The sequence below is a fragment of the Aquila chrysaetos genome, chromosome 9 (genome assembly GCF_900496995.4).
Source record: "Aquila chrysaetos chrysaetos chromosome 9, bAquChr1.4, whole genome shotgun sequence".
NCBI classification, from domain to species: Eukaryota; Metazoa; Chordata; class Aves; order Accipitriformes; family Accipitridae; genus Aquila; species Aquila chrysaetos.
This window is the reverse complement of record NC_044012.1, coordinates 20873555-20893226: the sequence shown is the minus strand read 5'-3', so window position 1 is coordinate 20893226 and position 19672 is coordinate 20873555. Positions and strand designations below refer to the sequence as shown.

The window sequence follows — 19672 nt, the reverse complement described above, 5'->3', positions numbered from 1 at the left end:
TGCCTTTAGCCATCTAGAAGGGAAATGTCTGCATCTGAGATGAAGAGTGTTGTGGTCCTTCAGCATCACAGGAAGAAAATGCCTCCAGCACTCTGGATCTCCCTGGTTCCCTCCACAAGATCATGATGGAGGTGATGAGCTCAGGCTTAGGTAAATCACCTTTACTCATTGCAATTGAGGCAGGTGAATCCTGCCATGAATTGCTGAATCAAGGAGGGAGAAAGATGCTCTTCTTATGAAGGCAGTAGATTGGAATTATGAATAACCGTCCTGCTTCTGCTGCAGATTTCTTGTACAAAGTAATACCCACATGCTCAGATCCCTAATTTATAAACAGGGAATAAGCTATCATCCTCTTGCAAAATACTGGGAGGAATTAGTCATATATATTAACCTCGCATTCAAAAAGCAATGGAGGAAGGCATCACGAGTTGGAGTGAATTACTGAGATATCTATTAGGATGTTAACATGTATTTTGAATACAGAGTTGGCAAATCTCACTGCCAGAAAATTTGCTAATAATGAATATAAATGAGGCATGAACAGACTCAGCAACTTAATTAGCAAAAATGAACTATTACCCTTGTCCTGATTTTTTTTACCCTCTCATAATGTTGATAAAAAATTCACAAAGACTTCAGACAGATCAGTGCTTGGCCAAACACTTTTGGCTTTAGTTTATTATGGCAAGACATCAACATGTGAAATATGTGGCTTCACTTTCCGTGCTGCCCTCCTCACAAACATTAAAAAGGATGGGTTTTGATCAAGCAGGGAAAACAGGCTCTTCACACAGCAACCAGGGAGGAGAGAAATTTGCTGTTTCCCATTCTAACACCTAAAACTTCTTATCATTACCACATCTTTTGTGTGGAGTAATTTGAGTTTCTCCTTTAGCTTCAAAGATAAACGGAATGAAGATTTCGATTTGGATTACTCAGAGGAGGGCTGGAGTTGAACTGGGAAGTCCTTACAGGTACTTGGGAAAAGCAAAACCTCCCTCCTCAGCTTGGTTCTCACTGCACCACATTACCGCTCACCCGTGAAGAGGAAGACTGCTTTTCTCTTGACATGGCACAAAAGAATTATGCAAATATGGTTGAAGGTAGAAGTGGGAGAAGGACTGATTATCCTGAGGTAATAAATATCACTGATACAGTCCAGTTACTTTATTAGAAGTGATATGGAAAGCACAGGAAAATGGTTTCAAAGGAACGAGAGCTCTATAAACACTGGTCTCCTGCCGGTAAGACACCAAATGAATGGCACACCTGTCAGCGGGGATGTTTATCTGGTACATCAACTCAGATTTTCTAGGTATTTGTAAATAAACCTCAGTATGCTTCTTGGTCGGTGTCACTGCCTTGTAGTCTATTATTAACAGTATCATTAAGGTACACTCTGGATTTTTTAAGAAGCTAGGGGTACTCTGTGCATATAAAATAGGACATTATGCCTTGGTTTTGGTGCTTGCACGATTCCCCTGTAGTCCTTCAAACACACAGCCCTCTAGTTTCTAACACAGCAGCTGCACACACGAGCGACCGTGTTTCTGGAATTCAGGATGCCTTCCAACATGGAAGCTGCATTTAATGGCACTCTGTAATATGAAGTTTCCAAAAGCACTCCCAATGACACTAACAAGAACTCATGCATTCAAAATCCCACCCAAGAGACCCACGGCCCCTGTTGTCTGAAGACAACTGGAGCATCTTCTTGCTTCAGGGATCGCAGAGTGTAAGCCATGGCACAACCAAGACTGCCTGTCAGACTTTGGAAGGATGCTGAGAAGGTACAGTGCTCTGCCACAAAACCTCCATGCCACCATCTAGTGTGCATGACATTGGCACCTTGGTTCACAATCTGGCCAAGATTTTCAAGATTCACCTGCTGTTAACACAAAGAAATCCACTGCTGCTATGATCCACTTACCGCACAAATGCAACAGCACAAGGAAACAACACTGCTGGATAGGATGAAGACCTTTGGATTTAGATGCTCTGTTAACATAACATTTGCACCATTTGCTCCAAGCCCATGGAGCACAAGGTACAGTAAGGAGGACTCACCCGTTTGGTGTAGTCCATCGCCTTCAGGATAGAGAGGTTCAGCGTCTCCAGTGAGGCCAAGACGTCTTCGTAGTCTCCCATATGGTCAGCAAAATAGTCTGGAAAAACCAAGAGGGACATGAAGGGAACTGTTGATGTAACTTAACGCTTGAAGGCTATGTGACACAGCAAGGTCTATTTATTCGTGGAAAGAAAAAACCAGATATATTTTTATGTTCTATATCCTGAGCCAAAGTTACAACTTGTCCTGCAGGGACGAGAAGTGGTGCAATTCCCATGAAGTTTGGGACCATGGTAAAAAAGAGATGTAAGGCACAGTAGCTCCCATTGAAAATAACTTAGCAGGTGCTTTATTTCCATGCCCGTTTCTTCATTTGACCATATCTTGGCTCTCTCCCTGCTATTGCCAACATGGAGAGAGAAGTCATGAAAGAAATCCCCTTCCCATTCCCTTGACAGTCTTTACCACTCAAAGCATCCAAATACCTGCCAGGTTCACCCCAATTTATATGAGCTGAGACTGGCCTTGGATCTTTCCCTACATTCCCACCACATTTGCACCTCAGCCCAAAATCACAGTTTGCACAGGCTTCTGAGAGCAAAAAATACCTCAAAAGGAAGAGAATGGAGCTGCAAGCTGGACACAAAAGCACATGTTCTCCACGGAGAGGGAGTCCACACCTTTTCCGTGCCACCCTCATCCCTTCTGTGGAAGGAGCGATCCATGCCAGGCTGCACCGCAGCTCCGGCAGCCGCCAGACGCAATCCCAACCACTCTTCACTGATGCAAAATACAGCCAAAATCGGTGTGACCCCACACAGCTGATGGCTCCATGACACATATGAGCCATGGTGTGGTTTTGTGCATGAGCTACGGAGTCCTGGAATTTGCTGTTCACAACAGAAACAGGGAGAAGTGAAGCATGGCAGCGAGGTGTGCAACGAGTTTGCAGCGTAGATGCGGCGTTACCTGGTTTCTGAGTGGTTGACACAGGCTACAGCTAAAAGCTGTCATTTAAAAGCCACCAGTGCCATTTCTTAGTGCTAAGATGTGAAGCTTCACAACGAGGTGACATCTCTGCAGAATGCAACAAGACATAAATTCCAGGAAACAATCCCACTAATTAGGTTCTCTTGGCTTAATTAGAAGTGCCTATAGCTATTTACAGCCCAAGAACGTATCCAAAGGGAAGAAGACTTTGGCAGAAACCAGAATGTCACAGCATGATTGACAGCAGCTGTTTGCTGTTCCACGATAAGCCAAACAGCTTACTCTCACTGCAGTGTGTTTATTTGTGCCATTCTTATTACTTTACTTGGGAAAGAAAAACTGAGCAGATCTTCAAGGTAAAGACTTTTTGTAAGTCCTGAAAGAAAAAGCTGGACCCATACATTTCAGGAGAAATGAGCTGCTGTGGGCAGAGCACAGCCCTCAAGACTGACCAAGGAGCACCTGGGAGGAAAACAGCGTTGACTTAACCAAAGTATTCAGTTCTACTGTTTTAGCCTCATTTACTCACATGAACATCTGAGTTCAGCTCTTCCTATCCTACATGGTTCTTGCTCATGGCTCCTACACGTCTGCAGAGAGCAATGAGATCAATGCTCAGGAGATAAGCATCACTGCAACCCGGGGCTGGGGTGGGAGGAGGTGGGTGCCACTCTCCCTAGCAAAGCCATCACCCACCACCCTGGTAGTCTGCAACAGGTCGACGTGCATCTCCTGTTTGTAGAGTACACCTCAGTTTGCTGGACAGCTTGTACTATTACATGCAATGTCTGTGTTTCATTTAAACTGAAAGGTGGCAGGTACAATTTCGTAGCTGTAATCACGTTTTCTGGGCGTATTAAGTGCTCCCAGCTGTGACTGGGAGCTCCTCTGGGGGTAGGGAGCTACCCAACCATGTTTAAGTCAGTCTAGGTGTTGGTGATTGTTGCATTTGTTGGCAGGAAAAAAATGGGAACTTTGTGAGAGGCTACCTGATACAGATCAAGCCATATCAAATGTCTCATATAAGCTGCAGGGCTCAAGAAATCCCTTTTAAGATGCTCTCAACATCTTACAACACACAACCCATGTCAAGACAGAGACCACAGGTTCCATTTAGCCAAAATGAGGTTTTACGTTTAAACTAATACTTAGAAGAGTAGCAAGCAAATAAGAAATTTCAGGCAAGTGCAGGTATTCAGCAGATAACAGATCTAGGCAGGATCTCACCCTGATTGATCCTTCCTCCGGCTTCCCGAAGGAGGTGGTGGGTTTATGTCCCTCCTCTCCTGGCAGCTTCATCCCCGGGAGAGGCAGCAAGGTGGGATCACGCTGGGTGACAGCTATGTGATTTTCTGATTTTATCAGACTGATGGAGAAAGCAGGGTGGGGTCAAGCAAGGACATTACTACCCCTGTATTTGCTGGCAAGGTTGATGATACAAGCTGTGGGGTTTTGGTTTCTTGGGGCAGCTGGCAAGAAGACCTAATGCAATCAGAAAAGAGTGATGGGAACAAGCCCATCGTATCGTCGGCAAACCAAAAGGATTTTATGGAAGGCTTAGTTTCTTGCATACCAAAAAACAAGTGGGGATAACCAGCTGAAAGTTTGCTGCAGGCTTGAATGGTCAAAATCCTGCGGTTAGAGAGGCAGGGTGTTGGCAGGGGTTAAGTACATCAGGCGGAGAGAAACCCTAGACAATATCCTGGTGCAGGCAGACCGGCAGGCTGTGATGGACAGAGAGGTCTTAAAAGTATCGGGAATGACGAGTAACCGCCTGGTGCTCGCACAGGCGCCCCGGCAAGCGCCTTTCTGGCTGCGCAACCCGCTCTCAGCCAGGCCTCTGAAGGCTGTCATTAGTGGCAAAGTGATGAAGGTACATGGCGAAGACCTGCTGAAGTGGCTTTGTATGTTCTTCTGCATGCTGGCACGGGAGGGGAGGAGAAGAGACGGATGAGCCCTCTGCAAGGCCACACGCCTCTGTCTCCCTGTCTCCTCCCAAAAAGCTGGGGTGCAGGAAACGTTTCCTAATACCAAGTGTCCATGGAAAAATACACCCGAGTGAGCAGCAGGAGCCCCGTGCATGAGTCACCTCCCATTGAGGCAAAGCCCTTCAGAAATCCTGGCAGGAAATATTCCCTTTCTGGTCAAGGTGTGGAACAAAACATTATCAGAGATTTTCATTTCGGCCTTTAATTTCTGCAAGCTGTGGGAGGTGCAGCAGAGGTGGTGTACTCCTTAGGCAGCCTGCTGGGAAACACGAAGGTTTGCCTAAGGAGAAACATGTTATGGGTATTGCAGAGGGGTACTGGTTTATTGAACATCAGAGCAGAGCCGGAAGCCATGACATTGCCAGAAATTAAACTCCAGCTCCTTATTGAACGGGAGCGAGGTGCTCCGGTCAGCTCTGACCCCATTTGTGTTGCAAGAAAATGAAAAAAGTTTTACCAATTTTTCTGTGGAACAAGTGGCGAAGTAGCAGAAGTGCTGAGACACCCCCCCCAGCTCCGCAGCCACCATGGCACCACCAGCTTTGTAACAGGTTTCATGCATCCTTCAAAAGCACACGTGCATGTAATGATTGCTTTCACCCCAAGAGAGGGACCGCACTCACCGCACAGCTCCTTGGTGTCCACGTTGCTGGAAGAGGGGAGGACGAGGCAGAGAAGGAAGCAGGAAAAAAGGAGAGAGAAAGACGATATTAATGTAAAGGACAGACGAAGGCTACGGTTAGGATTTCTGCAGGCTTAACCCCAGATACCCACCTGCAACATCACCTGCCCCCTCAGCATCCCCCAGCCATGGGTGGGGACAGCCTAAGGAGAAGGCAATGGCTGGTGCCACTCAGGACATCCACACACCTCCACATATTCAGCATTGGTGCAGTTGGGATGGGTTCACACATTATTTTGGATATTCCCTGAGGGGGAAAAGGGGATCTGTGCATCCCCCCTGGGGGTGGACCTGTGCCTGTGGGAAACTCTGTACCCACTCAGCACAACAACTCCTCTGCCTTCCTCCCAAATATCTACCCCGGTGAGGCACCCACTGTGGCACAGGAATCTGTTCCCATTTGCTTGGAATAAAAATTTGCAAAATTTACTTTACTAGATGGATCAGTTCTCCTGATTCTGCCCCCACGAAGCATCCACGGGGCTGTGCACAGTTCCTGCCTGGGACTCCCTCTGGACAAAATTGCACACTTACTTCTTAAGACATGAACATTTAGTTTACGTAACAACATCTCAACAGACAACCTGCTTGGGAAATAAAGATTGCTGCTAATCTCTTTGTGCCTCAGATTCCCCCACAATTCTTAGTGCTGTTCAAGCACTGGAATGATCTCTTAATAGAATTATATTTTATCAATCCATTTATCTCTTAGAAAGCTATTTCTTTAACAAAACTCATCACTGCTCTGTCTGACCTGTCAACGTAAGTGGATTAGGGAAAGAGATGTTTTCAACACCGCTTTCATTAGTGGCATCCTCCCACAGCCCTGCCCCAGACCCCGAAATCCTCCCGATCGCTTGCCCGTGACCTGACCGACAGGTCTGTTCCCAGCCCACAGGACCTGGGCTCTTCCCTCCCTCCCTGACCTGAAGCTTTCACTTGCTGCTGGCCCTCTCTTGGGATGAAATATCCTTCTGAAGGGATGACGCATGGTGGGAAAGCATTAATTTGGGATTGCTGTCTTCACTTCCAAGGCCACGCTTGAACCCTATCATCGAGGATTCATGACACAAAGCACGCTGCCTTTGCAGCAAGCCGAAGTACCCAGGAAAATCTCATCTCGGCTGAAATCTTTTGCCATCTTCTGCAGCAGGCTCAGACCCCATGTGAGCAGAGCAGCCTCAGTGGGCTGTGCGTGGCAGCAGGACAGGTCACAGGCTGCATTTCCCACTCAAATAGCACTCTCAAGAACACTTCTGCTTTAGCAGAGAGACTAATGTAGAAGATTTTTTCTTTCTATTCAGGCTCTGCCTGGGAAGATGCAAGTTCCTGCAGCTCAGGGACCCTGCTGACCTCTCACTAGATGCATTTCATCCCCTAGGCACGTTAGCCCGGTGCACAACAGCTAAGCAGAAACACGTGTGCACTGGTGATATCTGGGGAGGAAATTCCCCAAATTCACAGTGCCACCCATGCCCAGGTTCTCCCCAAAAGCAGAGCCCCAGGAGATGGTACTGGGGAATCCATTCACCACCAATTCTGAGCTGTGGGACCCGCCGGGCGCTGGAGATGAACACAAACAACTTGATGCTGCGAGATGTCGGCTGCCAGAAAGGTGCCACTTGACCTGTCTCACGCTGTAAAAGCACACGTTACTGAATCATGCACCCTTTTGGGTAACTGATGTCTGTCATGGTATATAAAAAGTAATTTCTTATCTCAGCCACCTTCGTGGGGCAGGATATATGGCGTGACAGCTGCTGGCAGCAAACACGCTGGCACGAGCTTCACCCAGAGGTACAGGCAGCACAGGCATCTCTCTGCAAAACGATCTTTCACACTACTTTATCTTAATTCTCTCGGAGTTTTATCATCTTTCTCAAACCCTGGAATTACTTCACTGAATCCTATAAAACTCCCTGGGGATGCTGCAAGCTCAATTTCCCTGACTTGATGTTCTCATGCCCAAATCCACTGCATATGCAGATCTGAAACACTCCCCAAAAGAGCCAGCTCCTGACCGAACAGTCCACAGAGCTTTGGCAGCATGCGATTGCTAACATGGAGCCTCAGCAATTCACAGGCAGAGAAAATTCAGGTGGGGGAGGAAACCCAGAAGATGCATTTCCAACACTGGCATGGGCCCATGCCTGTCCGAGGACCGCAGTCAGCCTTTCATCAAAGCTCTCGCCAGCATGGAGCCTGGGAAGTCAACCAATACTCGCAGACACACGCACAGGAGTAGTTTTTACATCAGCAACACCCACAAAGTGCTTAAATAACATTTTTCAGAAGCCAGTTAGTGTTTATAAACACCTACTGAAGTGGGTATGGGTTTGCAGCTAGGGCATGTTACTAAGAAGAAAAAAAAATCTATTATTGTATTCCACATGGTTTTGCATTGTAACTATTGATCTGCTGCTGCCAAAAATGGTCTTCTACTTCCTCACATCCTGCCATCATATTATTTAACTTAATTGTGCTTGAATGTTAACTTGGTTGAGAAGTTGTTTTTAATTTTAAGCCATCTTGCATTAAGAATAAGCCTAATTAAAGAAATTACTGAAGTCATAAGCTGACTTAATAAAAAGTATGATAATGTTCAGATGAAAATTTGTATGGAGAAATCAATGTGTACTTGAGCACAACTCACAGCATTTCCTAGGATGTTTCCATCCCACAGCAGTGTGCCCGTCGGGAGCATCCCTGACACACAGCCACATCCCCATTGGTGTTACAGGGGTTTTATTGCCTGACATGGGTGCTGCACAGCTGAACACGCAAAGCAAGGGATGTGCATTACCCAAATACGAAACAATTTACAAGCTGCTCTGTAGTTTGATGCTTTAGTAACTAACCATCCCATGGGTTATGCCAGTAGGAATTTTTTATGATGCAAATATTCAGCATCTGGGTTTCAAGCCTTGTGAAACAGGAGGTGGTGGTTATCCACAAATACCCTCGCCATCCCTAACCCTTCATCCCAGCACTGCCATTCAGTGGAGATTTTTGGAGCGGTCACATATCACAAAGCCCTTTGAAATGAAAACATTTTGATGAGCATTAGTTACCAATTTTTTTTTCAGCTGCCAAATATTCAACATTCCCGTAAGCTACAATAAACTAAAAAGAAAAATCTCAGCAAGTTGTTCTCATTTTTTCAGGAAAAAAAAAAAAAAAAAAAAAAAAAATCTTTCTGCTACTGGAACACTTGTCTGTGAATTAGCTTTTGATTTTAAGCATTCTTACATTAATAGTATGACTAATTAAAGAACTTATTGAAGCTATAACCCAACTAACTAAGCAGAATATAAAAATGTTCAAGTGAAACTTCAAATGAAGAAATCATTAGACTCTTGTGTTATAGAGTTTTTTCTGCATAGTGGAGGCCACATCTATCTGATCTCTTTCTGAAACAAGTCTTTCTTTCAAACTAGAAAAAAAAAAAAATCAAGAAAATCCAAGTCTTTTTGGTTTCAGGCCTTTTTCTCTGTTTTCCAACCAATGAAGCTGCAACGTGGAGCAGCACAACCTTGCATCCCTAACCTCGCTGGGGATGTGTACCCTTTGAGATTACTTTCCAAGGCAAAGATATACCTTGGAGATCTTCCATTTGCCACTTGGGACCTCATTTCTCCAACAGAAATAGGAGCCAAACACAAGCGCTCAGCTTTCAACCTAGAACATCTTCTGAAAAATCACGAGTCCAAGCCATAAGCTCATTCGTACGCCGTTCCCCTCCCCACAGTCCTCAAAAAGGACTGTTTGTTGCTCACCACCCACCACCATTTAAATACACTGGGATAATTTGACCAGATAAACATTGGCAATAGGGAAATAGTTTTCCCTACTGGTTTACATCCAACTATTTCAAAGAAAAAGAAAAGTCCTCAAAGCATGATACTCCCTCCCCTCATATATGGGAGTTTAAAGAGCAACAACCATGCTGTGAGACCATCTCCTCATTGGGCTTAATTACGTGAATCTGCCCAGAGAGTGATCATTGCTGTACGGCCAGCAAGAGGAGGCGGCTGCCCAGAGTAATCGCTGTGCCTTCTGCATACTCCAGAGAAATACATTTCTTCCCCCAAAACCCCACCCAACGTTAAAATATGGTTTGATGAGCGCCTGAGCTAACGAGGATCCCTGGAAAACCACCTCTTTGCCTTGCTGTGTCCCTGATTGCAGATTTTCCAGTGGATGGGCTTTAATCAGAGTTGTCCCTGTACTGACTGCTGCTTTTCCATCAGTTCAAATAACTTCGAAGCTTTCTTTTCTTCTTTACCTGCCTTTCTTGAAACATGTTGCCACCTTTGAGACTTTCTCCCAGGGAACAGTGGGGTGGCAACACCAGACAGAGGGCACATTGCAGCAGGGTCTCCAACAGCCCAGGGATTACGAGCTCAAGCCGAGCATCCCAGCAGCCAGATCTCTGGGTGGGTGACAGTCTCCCATGTAACCTCCAGGTCTCAGGTCAGAAGCTCCAGCTACATTGATCCAGATCAGCCCAGCACTTTGTTTAAGCAAATCAGCATTTTCCAGCAGGAAAAAAGTATTTCTGGAAATTTCCCACCATGATTATTTGCTTTAGCTCTTAATAAGCAAGGCCAGTGCAGCGCAGCACTGGAAGGGGTTACCCAGAGAGCATCCCAGGAGGTCTTCAAGGCTCAGCAGGGAAAAGCCAGGGCAGTCCTGGTCCGGTTCTGGTCCCACTACTAGGGACTAGAGCTGGACTAGAGCCCTGCTGAGGTCCCTTCCAATCAAAAAAGCCATGAATCTACCATCCAGCATCTCTCACTCTCTTTCCCAGCATCTCCCCATCTTCCTAAGGCAAAGCTGACGGCCTCTGACTCGCTGCCGTTAACGCGTTTCTCCAGGCTTCTCTTCAATTATAGAGAGAAGCAGAAAAGTTATCTCAGAATGGAAAAGATAACGCGGAGGAGCGGAGAGTGAAATTCCCTTCTTGGGTTCCAGCTCAGCCAAGGGAAAGGTGTCCCAGGCTCTCCCAACGGGTGGCACAATCAGAAACATAATGGGAATTCAGAAGTTGCAAATACATCAAAGTCTCATCTTCATAGCATATTTCTCTATTTCTCATGCAAATAGCTGCCTGGATGTGCTGCTCAAATGCCACATAATAACCCTTTCACTTCAGCAGATGAAAGGTTTGCATCAGCAGCCACACGGCTTAGTTGCTTCACCAGCACAGAAAATGGAGGTTTTTCTGAAATCACATTCTACTTTTATTTCCATCTTCTATTCATAGCTTTGGGTTTGCTACAAGGCTTCAAATGAGCATGGAAACAAATTATCCTCCAGCGTTAGCCACCTGCAAAACTCATTTTCATTTAGGAAAGACTAAAAAACAACATGTGCAGCTGGAAAGTATTATTACATCTGATGATATGCCTTCTAGTCCCAGCAGCAACAGTGCTGTGTTATCTCAACACCTCAGAAGTGGAAAATGTACATCCAGATGCCTACTAAGGGGTTATAGATGGTCACTAATAACTGAAACATTTTTACACAAACCCCAGAGCGAGAGAAATTATTCCAGGCAGAGCAAGAGAAATACCAAATACTGGATGCCAGCCAGGAGCTGAATAACTTTAATTCTAAGGAACTAAGCAACTTTCCAAGCCTATCATCGTACTCTTCTGGAGAACCCTGCTAAATCCTTCCCAAGACCTATCCACTTGCTTTAAAAAAACCCACTACTCTTATGGTATGACATAAAAAAAGGACTTTGAAAATCTGAGGTGCCACATGCAAAGAAACAGCATAAACCATATGCCAAGGCTGTCCACAACGAGAAGTGCATCTAGCCAGCTGCAGGTTTGAATGACATAGGCAGACAAGTATTCATAACATATGTCAGTTTGGGCCTTAATTTCCTTAGCTGTGGCAAGCTGGCAGCCAGGGCTCTGGTGCCCACCTGGCTCCTACTTTAAAGGATGGTCTTAATCTCCTGTCAAATGTCCCTGCTTCCTGCACAAAATAAATTTAAAATGTATTTTGCGGTGCGCTTCACCAGGAATAATTCAGATGTGTGTACTGACATAGGCACACTTGCCCTGCACACGATTCAGTACAATCAGTAAACAGAGTGAGCAGTGAGTCTTAAATAACCCAGCATGTATTTTTCATTCAGCTCTGCTTTTTCCTGTCGGGCAGGGAGTACCACCTATTTAAATGCCCAGAGTGGATGGAGGAGAGCCCATTTGCTCGAGCTGACAGAGGGCTCACGATTCACTCCAGACAGAATTTTCTCCCCAACTCCATGTTATATGAAACAGGGGCAGTTTTGCAGAGTCCATGCGGATCACCACGTGACTGGGACACTGCCAGCACTGGAGACAATGATTTAGATTGAAACACCTACAGGGAACAGCTCCGATGGGGGCTCCTGAAACGGAGAGAAATGCTGCCTTCTCCAAAGCAAAACTAACAACTTTATTCTTCCCCTGGCACGTGCTCCATCATCGAGCACCTGGGGAGCACAGTAAGGGGGTCTGAAAGCCCAGCAGTGAATCATGTCTTTCTCTGAAGCACTGGTACCACAGAGAAGAAAAGACAGGGACAAAGAAGTGCCCAGAAAAAAAAAGCAAAAGGTGGATTTTGTATGAAGTTTTCACATATAGACTTTGTATTACGAAGATCCTCATCACCTATGGTGCGTTATTTGGGATTAGAACAGATTCTAGGTACTCTGGGACACAATCCCTTTCCTCCTACTTGCCCTTGCTATTGGCAGGATTTTTGTTCACCAGTTTGAAGGCTGAAGTCTAGTGACCCCAAGGATGTTTTGCCCACCTAAACCCAGGGTGCAGCTCCTTCCTGCTCCTTACACAGCCTTCCTCTGGATTTAGGCAGATGATGACCACGATAGGGGCAATTTTGCTTCTTTTCCACACCACATGGCCACCGTGGCTAATGCCACTCAGCAAGACAGAAGGTGAGCAGCAGCAGGGCTGCACAGCAAATCTGTATTCAGACCCACTGAATAGTAATATTTTAACATTTTAATATTAATATTTTCATATGGCTTTCTCTGTGGCTCCTCACCTTGACAAGCCATCTGCATTCTCATTAATACAGACATTGCCCAGATCCAGTTTTCAAAGCATAAGCCTACGTTCATTGGAAATGCTAGCGCCCAAAGCTATGTGCTCTGCACTGTGCGCTTTGCTCCAGAGCACTGGGGCAGCAGACTCCTCGTTACAAGCCAGTAATCTGGAAAACTCTGATTTTTTTCAAGGTAAACTGAACTGACCTTCAATATAAACAAGCACGGTAAATCTGGCAGGCTCAGGTTAAAACACACTCTTTGACTCATCCTGCTTCAAGGCTGTTCCCTCCCTACACAAGAAGTCCCTGTGAAGTTGCTGCGGCGTCACACTGGGAGGTCGGGATGGACCTGCTCTGCCTGCAGAAACACAGAGAGAAACCACGAGGTCCCGGTTCCCTGCTGAGCACTGGCAGGTAGGGCTCTCGCTGCCCAAACCAGACAAAAAGCATCTCAGATACCCACATCTGTGGTTTCAGCATCACTGAAGATGCTCCTTTAGGTGACCTTCTAGCACGATGGGGAAGACCAGCAGAAGAACTTCACTCCCTTCTCCTCCTCCTGAATGTGGAAGCCCCTGGGCAGACCCGTGAGCGTGGCTGGTGGCTCTCCAGGGGACAGTCACACCCTCAGCAAGTGCCACGTTGCCTTACGGCCACCGCGCAGCCCAGGGTGTAGGGTTTACAAGCAGGCCTGCTTACTGGCATCCTCTCCACCATGCCAGAAGATGCCGAGTTCAGCTTGGAGCAGCTTTCATACCTCTGCAGTAAGGTGCCTGTGTTACGAAGGCTATTCCAGCTCTGCTTGCAAAGGAAAAGGGAAAAATAAAAGGATGGTTAGCACTGAATACTAATTCCTAATTGATTCCTCATGATGCTGAATCCCACAGGGGGGCAGCACACTTTGAGGAGCAACAGGTCCAAAAAAGCCTGCGATACCCAAGTGCAGATGTCCTACCTGGCAGCGTGGTGCAGAAAGGCGGTTGCCATAGCACTCGACATGAGCCGTAATTGGGGGTGTGACGGAAAGATGTCTCTCGTCTAGCCAATGACCCGCAGTAAAATTGCATTTTTCTTGTAGCAGTAGTAAACCACATAAAAACAATGCAAAGAGGCTATTAAACTTGCTAAAGAGAATCTCTGAAGTCCAAAACTATCGAAGCCAAGGTACAGATGCAGCAGCCGAAGAGACCTCTGTCCCCGCTGACCCCGTCACAGCTGCTGGTTTTCTCCTATGGGATCCATCCCCACCTCTCCCAGCAGAGCCCCTTACCCCGGCCACGATTTCACACTCATCACGGTCCTCGAGGAAAGGCTTTTGGTGTGGATTTTCCTGGGTATAGAAAAGGGAAAACTTTTCTGCAGTGATAGCTGACACTTTCACAGAGGGTCCCGTGAGTGACCGCGTCGGCCCCTATGGCCCACGTACGCCGTTCCCCTCCCCACAGCCACGGGCGAGGGCTGTGCGCAGGGTGCAAGGTACAAGGAGCACAAGGCCCATATACGCACACTGGGGCTTGGTTTGGCAATAACGCCTGCTAGCAGCAATATTCCTGCTTTTGCTTGTGCAGCTGATAAAACCGGCATGGGCACTTTGTCAGGGTGGGGAGGATTAAACACCCCTCGTTTGTAACATACTCTTTCTGCAGCACAACTCTCAGAGTTTCCATTTCCTTTCAGGGAATCAATATCTACCATAAAGGTAGAGACCATTACAACATGACATGTTATTTGCTCGGTTTCTCATTTTTAAAGACTCCCACCTGCTGCTATATTTCAAGGCTGGTTCAGGTCCTCACTCCCTTGGCATACTGATTTATTCTGCAGTCACAGACATTTATGAAGCTCCGGGTCCTACCTAATGTCAGCCTGCCCTGTGCAAGCCTCCATGCAACCTGATTTCCTACCTACAGCTGCAGGTACGGGTCAGAAATAGCACAGTGAAGAGCCCAGTTGCATCTCCCACATCCTCAGAAAGTCCTGAGCTGTAAACCATCCCTGATGCAGACCAGATGCTTTCATCAGTAGTTTCAAGACAACCAAAATAACATTTTCTATGCAGCGAGGTATTTGACAGAACAAAACACCCAGCTCTAACCATTAAGGGCACCAAGAAGAGTGGCTGAATATGGATAAAAACGAAACTAATGGTCTGGATGCTGTTGGAAAACATGCTCTAAACTCTCGCTAGTTAAAAGAGAAATAAATGTTACTTTGGAAAAAGGCAGGGGCAATAAAGTGGCACCTGCAGACTACCAGACATTTGTTTGTTCGTTCATCAGCAACTGCAATATGGCATTTCAGGCTGTCAGCTGGTGCTTTGTCACACAGCTCTGGAGCCGGGGTCCGGGTACCGCTGATGAGCTGGGCTCAGCATTGGTGAGGCTCTGCCCTTCCTGCCCCATCGCTTCTATAAATCAAAAAGGCAGCATAAAGGTGCAATTTTCCACAAAGTACTCATCATTAATCCAAATCCCCAAACTCCGTGGAGTGCAGGAGAAGCCCAAGGCAGAGATGTCCCACCACTGCTCTCCCTGCCTGCCATCCGTAAAGCACGGCACCTTGTCGTGGGGTTGGGGACACCACAGCCTTCTGCAACTCAGCTGGGGGCAAGGGGATTGGTTTTTTCCTCCTCCGTATCCGACTGGGCCACCCAAGATCTGCATGTTAACAGCAAAAATTGGTGGGGTTGTTTCTGCCCGTGGAAGAAAATTTGGGGTGATTAAGGCATGTTCCTCTTGTGTCTCTCTTTGTACCTTGTAAGACTATTTCACAGTCTGTTAAAAATAATCAATGTCTTCTCTCTCTGCTTTGTCAGAGGTGGACATGCACTTGCAAAAGAAAATCTCTTGAAAAGCTCACAAAAGCTGTGAACAAGATGACAACACAATAAAATGCCTGTTTACAGTGCAATTGATATCCTGAAAAATACATCAGTGCAGCACACTGATCTACTAAGATTAATCCAACAGTTGGTTTCTAAGCACAGTCATTGCCTTAAATTAAACAGACGTTTAATACAGTACTAAACATTTTCAAGTCTGTGTGTGCCAAATCCTGAATAAATTGCATCTAAACCCTCAACTTTTTGGAGGGGGGATGGATGACCTGATCTTAAAAATATCACTCTGCCCACAAGTACATCAAAGAAAAGAGAAGGCAGGTTTAATTACAGTCTACAAGTAACTTAGCTGCTAGGAGGGATGCCACTTCCAAATTTATTAAGCTGTCTATTATTACATACACACTTGGGCCCAGTGTGTATATACACTGGGTTATATCAGCTCTCGTTTAATTTATCCCCAGACAGTGCCAGGCAAAACTGGGACTAAAAGCCTCAGAAGGACGGGCTGTACACACCATGGCCTGCACAGAGACAGCACAGGCAACCCCCCCTTTGCTCTCAGGGTAGTTCCACCAGCTCTGCTTTGGAAACACAGTATGATTTTTTGTGATATTTACATCACGTTACATTGAGATAATTGATTATTTAATTTTGGCATCCTGGTCCCATGCAGAGCCTGTATCTTCAGCCTGCATCCTACACACAGCCCGCTTTAAACCGAGCTCTTCATCACGTACATGCATTTCATGAACAGTAAGTACAGCAGTTGCATCTGAGTTAACAAGGCATCAATTTTGCTGTCAGGCTTGTTCAAATTGATCAGCCTCAAGACAGACTTTTAAATACCAGCTGTTTGTGATGCATTTGGACCGCTCTGTAATGTCAACTCTATTACTGGGATAGTTACTGTAACTATTTTGGTTTTGTGTAATAGGGGTCCCCTGTCTGCAGAAAAATATAAAGAAAAAGGAAGGAAAATAATGGTTTTGACCTATGATGCTTATTTATGAAATCACGACATAGCTCTCCTGCCATGGGGTGCTCAATAAAGTGCTTTAAAAAACAAAGAAACAGAAAGTTGTCCAGATGGGCTCCCATCCACCACTCAGCCTTTGAACCCACGAGTGTTTTTCCAGTCTGGCCAGTTCAATGATATTTTCCCAGCTGCTTTGTTAAAAGCTGACAACATCCACAAGCATGTTAAAGCCTAATCAGCATTCAGATAGGACTGCTTCATGCACACCCTGCATAAAGGGAGCAATCCTCCAGTGCCACACGCCGAAAGCAAGAGCGGTGGCAATCTAAGCGGCTATCAGGTACTGCTCACTCGCATTTATGCAGCATCTCTTCTTCTCCCAGTTGTGATGCTGAGTGGCAACTGGAGGGGCTCAGGTCATCACCCCACCAAATACCACTGCAGGGAACTTGAGACCGCTTGCAAAGCCAACACTGCTCTTCACCACCACAGGGACAAGAACAAGATAGGTGTGCGAATGTGGTGATAAACCAGTTATAAAGGTGGAAAAGATTTATGTATCCGTAACAGGGACTGGAAGTCACTGCCCGGATTTCAGAGCGGTACTGTGCTGGACCCTGCAGGGCTGAGTTACCCAGAGAAGAGCTGTTTGACTGAACGACCTTGCCCTGCTGTGCTGGGGTGCTGGTGTCCTGGTCCTCTTTGGGAAGAAAGCCAAGGGGTGCTGTGATTTTTCACCTTCACAGGGGCAGGCTAACGGCACCAATAACTCTCCATGGTTTGCAGTAAAGCTATACTTCAGCTGGTTTTGCACAGAGACAAACTTCTCTCCAATTCTTGTCCCTCTCGTTTCCATCAAAAGTCATTTATGCATGTTTTTAACCTCTTATTATTTCTTTTAGCTCAATTTTCAAAGCAAACCATTAAAACAAATAAACACTCCTTCCTTTTTTGGGGAGGAGAGGGTCTCAGGTTTTTTTTGCACAAACTGCCAACAGTATGAATCAGTCAGAAATGGCCTTTTTTGATGAATGAACATGTAACATTTTGCCTATTTCTACTTAATACGGAAGTCTGGACTAATCTGATGTCTATTTGTAATCTCTATAATATTGAACTGCAAAAGAGACAGGGAAAAACCATTGTTCAGAGCTCAGGTGAATGATTTGCTAATTGCCAGAAGCAAACAGTAAGACATTGAGAGCATGAGTTAAAATTAAATCATCTTGCACCTCCTTTTAGATTTAGCAGGTATCTTGGTTATCGCCAAAGTTGTAGGTAGGAGAGGAAGAAATTAGAGCAACAAATGTGCAGGTTCGGATATGTGACACACAACTGGCAGGGAACTAGTAAAAGAATAGTAAAGCAAGAAATCCCTGTACTCTGTTGCCTGTATTTTCCCAGTGTCTTTGTTTCTCATGTATTCTCTTCTCTTGCCACTGAAAAATGATCTAAATAACCCACTCCCCAAATTCAGTCCCAAGGCAGACGGCTTGCTCTGCCTGCCAAGCAGCAGCTAGACACGTCTGCTGCTTGATTGTGGTGCCCTATGCACATTTATTGAGAAAAAACACACAGATAAATTTGTAAGACTGGAGCTTAAACCAAAACGCTATAATCTCTTTGAATGCCTACATGACTCGAACACAAGCAGCTGATTAGAATTAAATACCTAAGTCACTTCTATGGTTTTAATGCAAGATCTTGGTATCTTTCCATTCCCTAGAAAAGAAAATCTCTGAAGCAGAATGGCCCTGCACAATCGAAAAATAAGAAGCCGAGCCCCAGTCCCAGCTAGAAAACCCTCCAGTGTGATACTTCTCCACTCTGTTTGCACAGATAAACCCTCCCTGATCCTTGCCCTTCACAGTAAACACCAGCCTGCTGCTCCCAGCTCCAATCTGCCTTGCTGCCAGCATTAAACAGGCTCCCTCCAGGGACCCCGCTGAGAGGCTGCCTGGGAAAACACCTGGGAAATATGATTAGAAATAGAAAAACGTACTCAAATGTTTTTTCAAACAAGTTTCTGTGCAGTTTTTCCAGCTTTGTGTTTCTCCTGATGACCTTCCTAGTGAGAAATTTTTATTTTTTAAAAGCCCCTTTTCTTTGGTGAGTCTGAGATGTTTAGTAGTTCTATCAGCACGCAGCTGCTGAGCACCAGCTTTGGCACCAAGTGTATCTTCACTTAAATGGAAAGTAGAGCAGAGGATAGCATAAGTGATATGTCGGCACAGAGAAGAATAAGCTAGGACTCAAAAACCATCTTCCACACAAACAGAAAGAACAAAATCCACCAAATGCTCACACTCTCAAGAGCCAGAAATTAGAGCCAGACATATAATTTTTGTGCAATCATTTTGTCCCTTTCAGAAGGGATAAGAACTGTCTCTTGAATCAGTTAAAACCTCAGCTGATTATACTTTCTGCAGTTTGTTTCCCAGAGAGCTAATTGAGAACATTCACTATTCAAAAATTAAGTTGGTTTCAATGGGCACATCCATCTCCGTAGCGTGGGCTTCAGCTCCCAGACAAATCCAGCTCTCCACTGAATCGGGTTTGCAATGTAAATAGGAAGATTAGAGAGGGGGAGAAAAAACAGGGAAAAAAAAAAATACTCAATCATAATCATCATTATTCCTTGCCCAAGAAGTAGAAGTACTTTCTGTTCAACTTTGAGAGGACTGGACTGCAAAAGTCTGGAGAAAAGCAAGGGCAGCATGGGCTAAAGCCCACAGTGGACTCTCTCAGATGCAGTCTCCTCACACCAAAGGACAGCAGACCCAACGCAGGTTGTGGGAACATAAAGCAGCTCAGAGGGTATGCCGGGGGGGACTGTGGTATCCAAACAAAGTGGTGACAACAGACCTTTTCCACCAGAGGAAAATCATTACTGGAGCAGAAGGACAGCAGGCTGCTGCATGATCGAAGGAACTGAGGGTGTGCAGGTCTGGAGCAAGGTTGTGTGCTGGAAGGAGGATGCTGAGAACCTCATATTCACTTGTGATGATGTGAAGGTCCATTTCTGCCCAGGTTATCAGCTGGAGCACAAGGTGTA

General features: G+C 45.7%; 1 protein-coding gene across 1 annotated transcript in view; it reads right to left on the bottom strand.

Annotated features, from left to right (window-relative positions):
• Positions 1 to 19672, bottom strand: part of NECAB2 (N-terminal EF-hand calcium binding protein 2) — an 86983-nt gene that overhangs the window by 18823 nt on the left and 48488 nt on the right. Inside the window, exons 4-5 of the mRNA XM_030026637.2 lie at positions 5673 to 5698; positions 2071 to 2168 (exon numbers count right to left, since the gene is read on the bottom strand). Coding sequence (XP_029882497.1) covers positions 2071 to 2168; positions 5673 to 5698 — 124 coding nt within the window. The remainder of the gene's footprint in view (positions 1 to 2070; positions 2169 to 5672; positions 5699 to 19672) is intronic.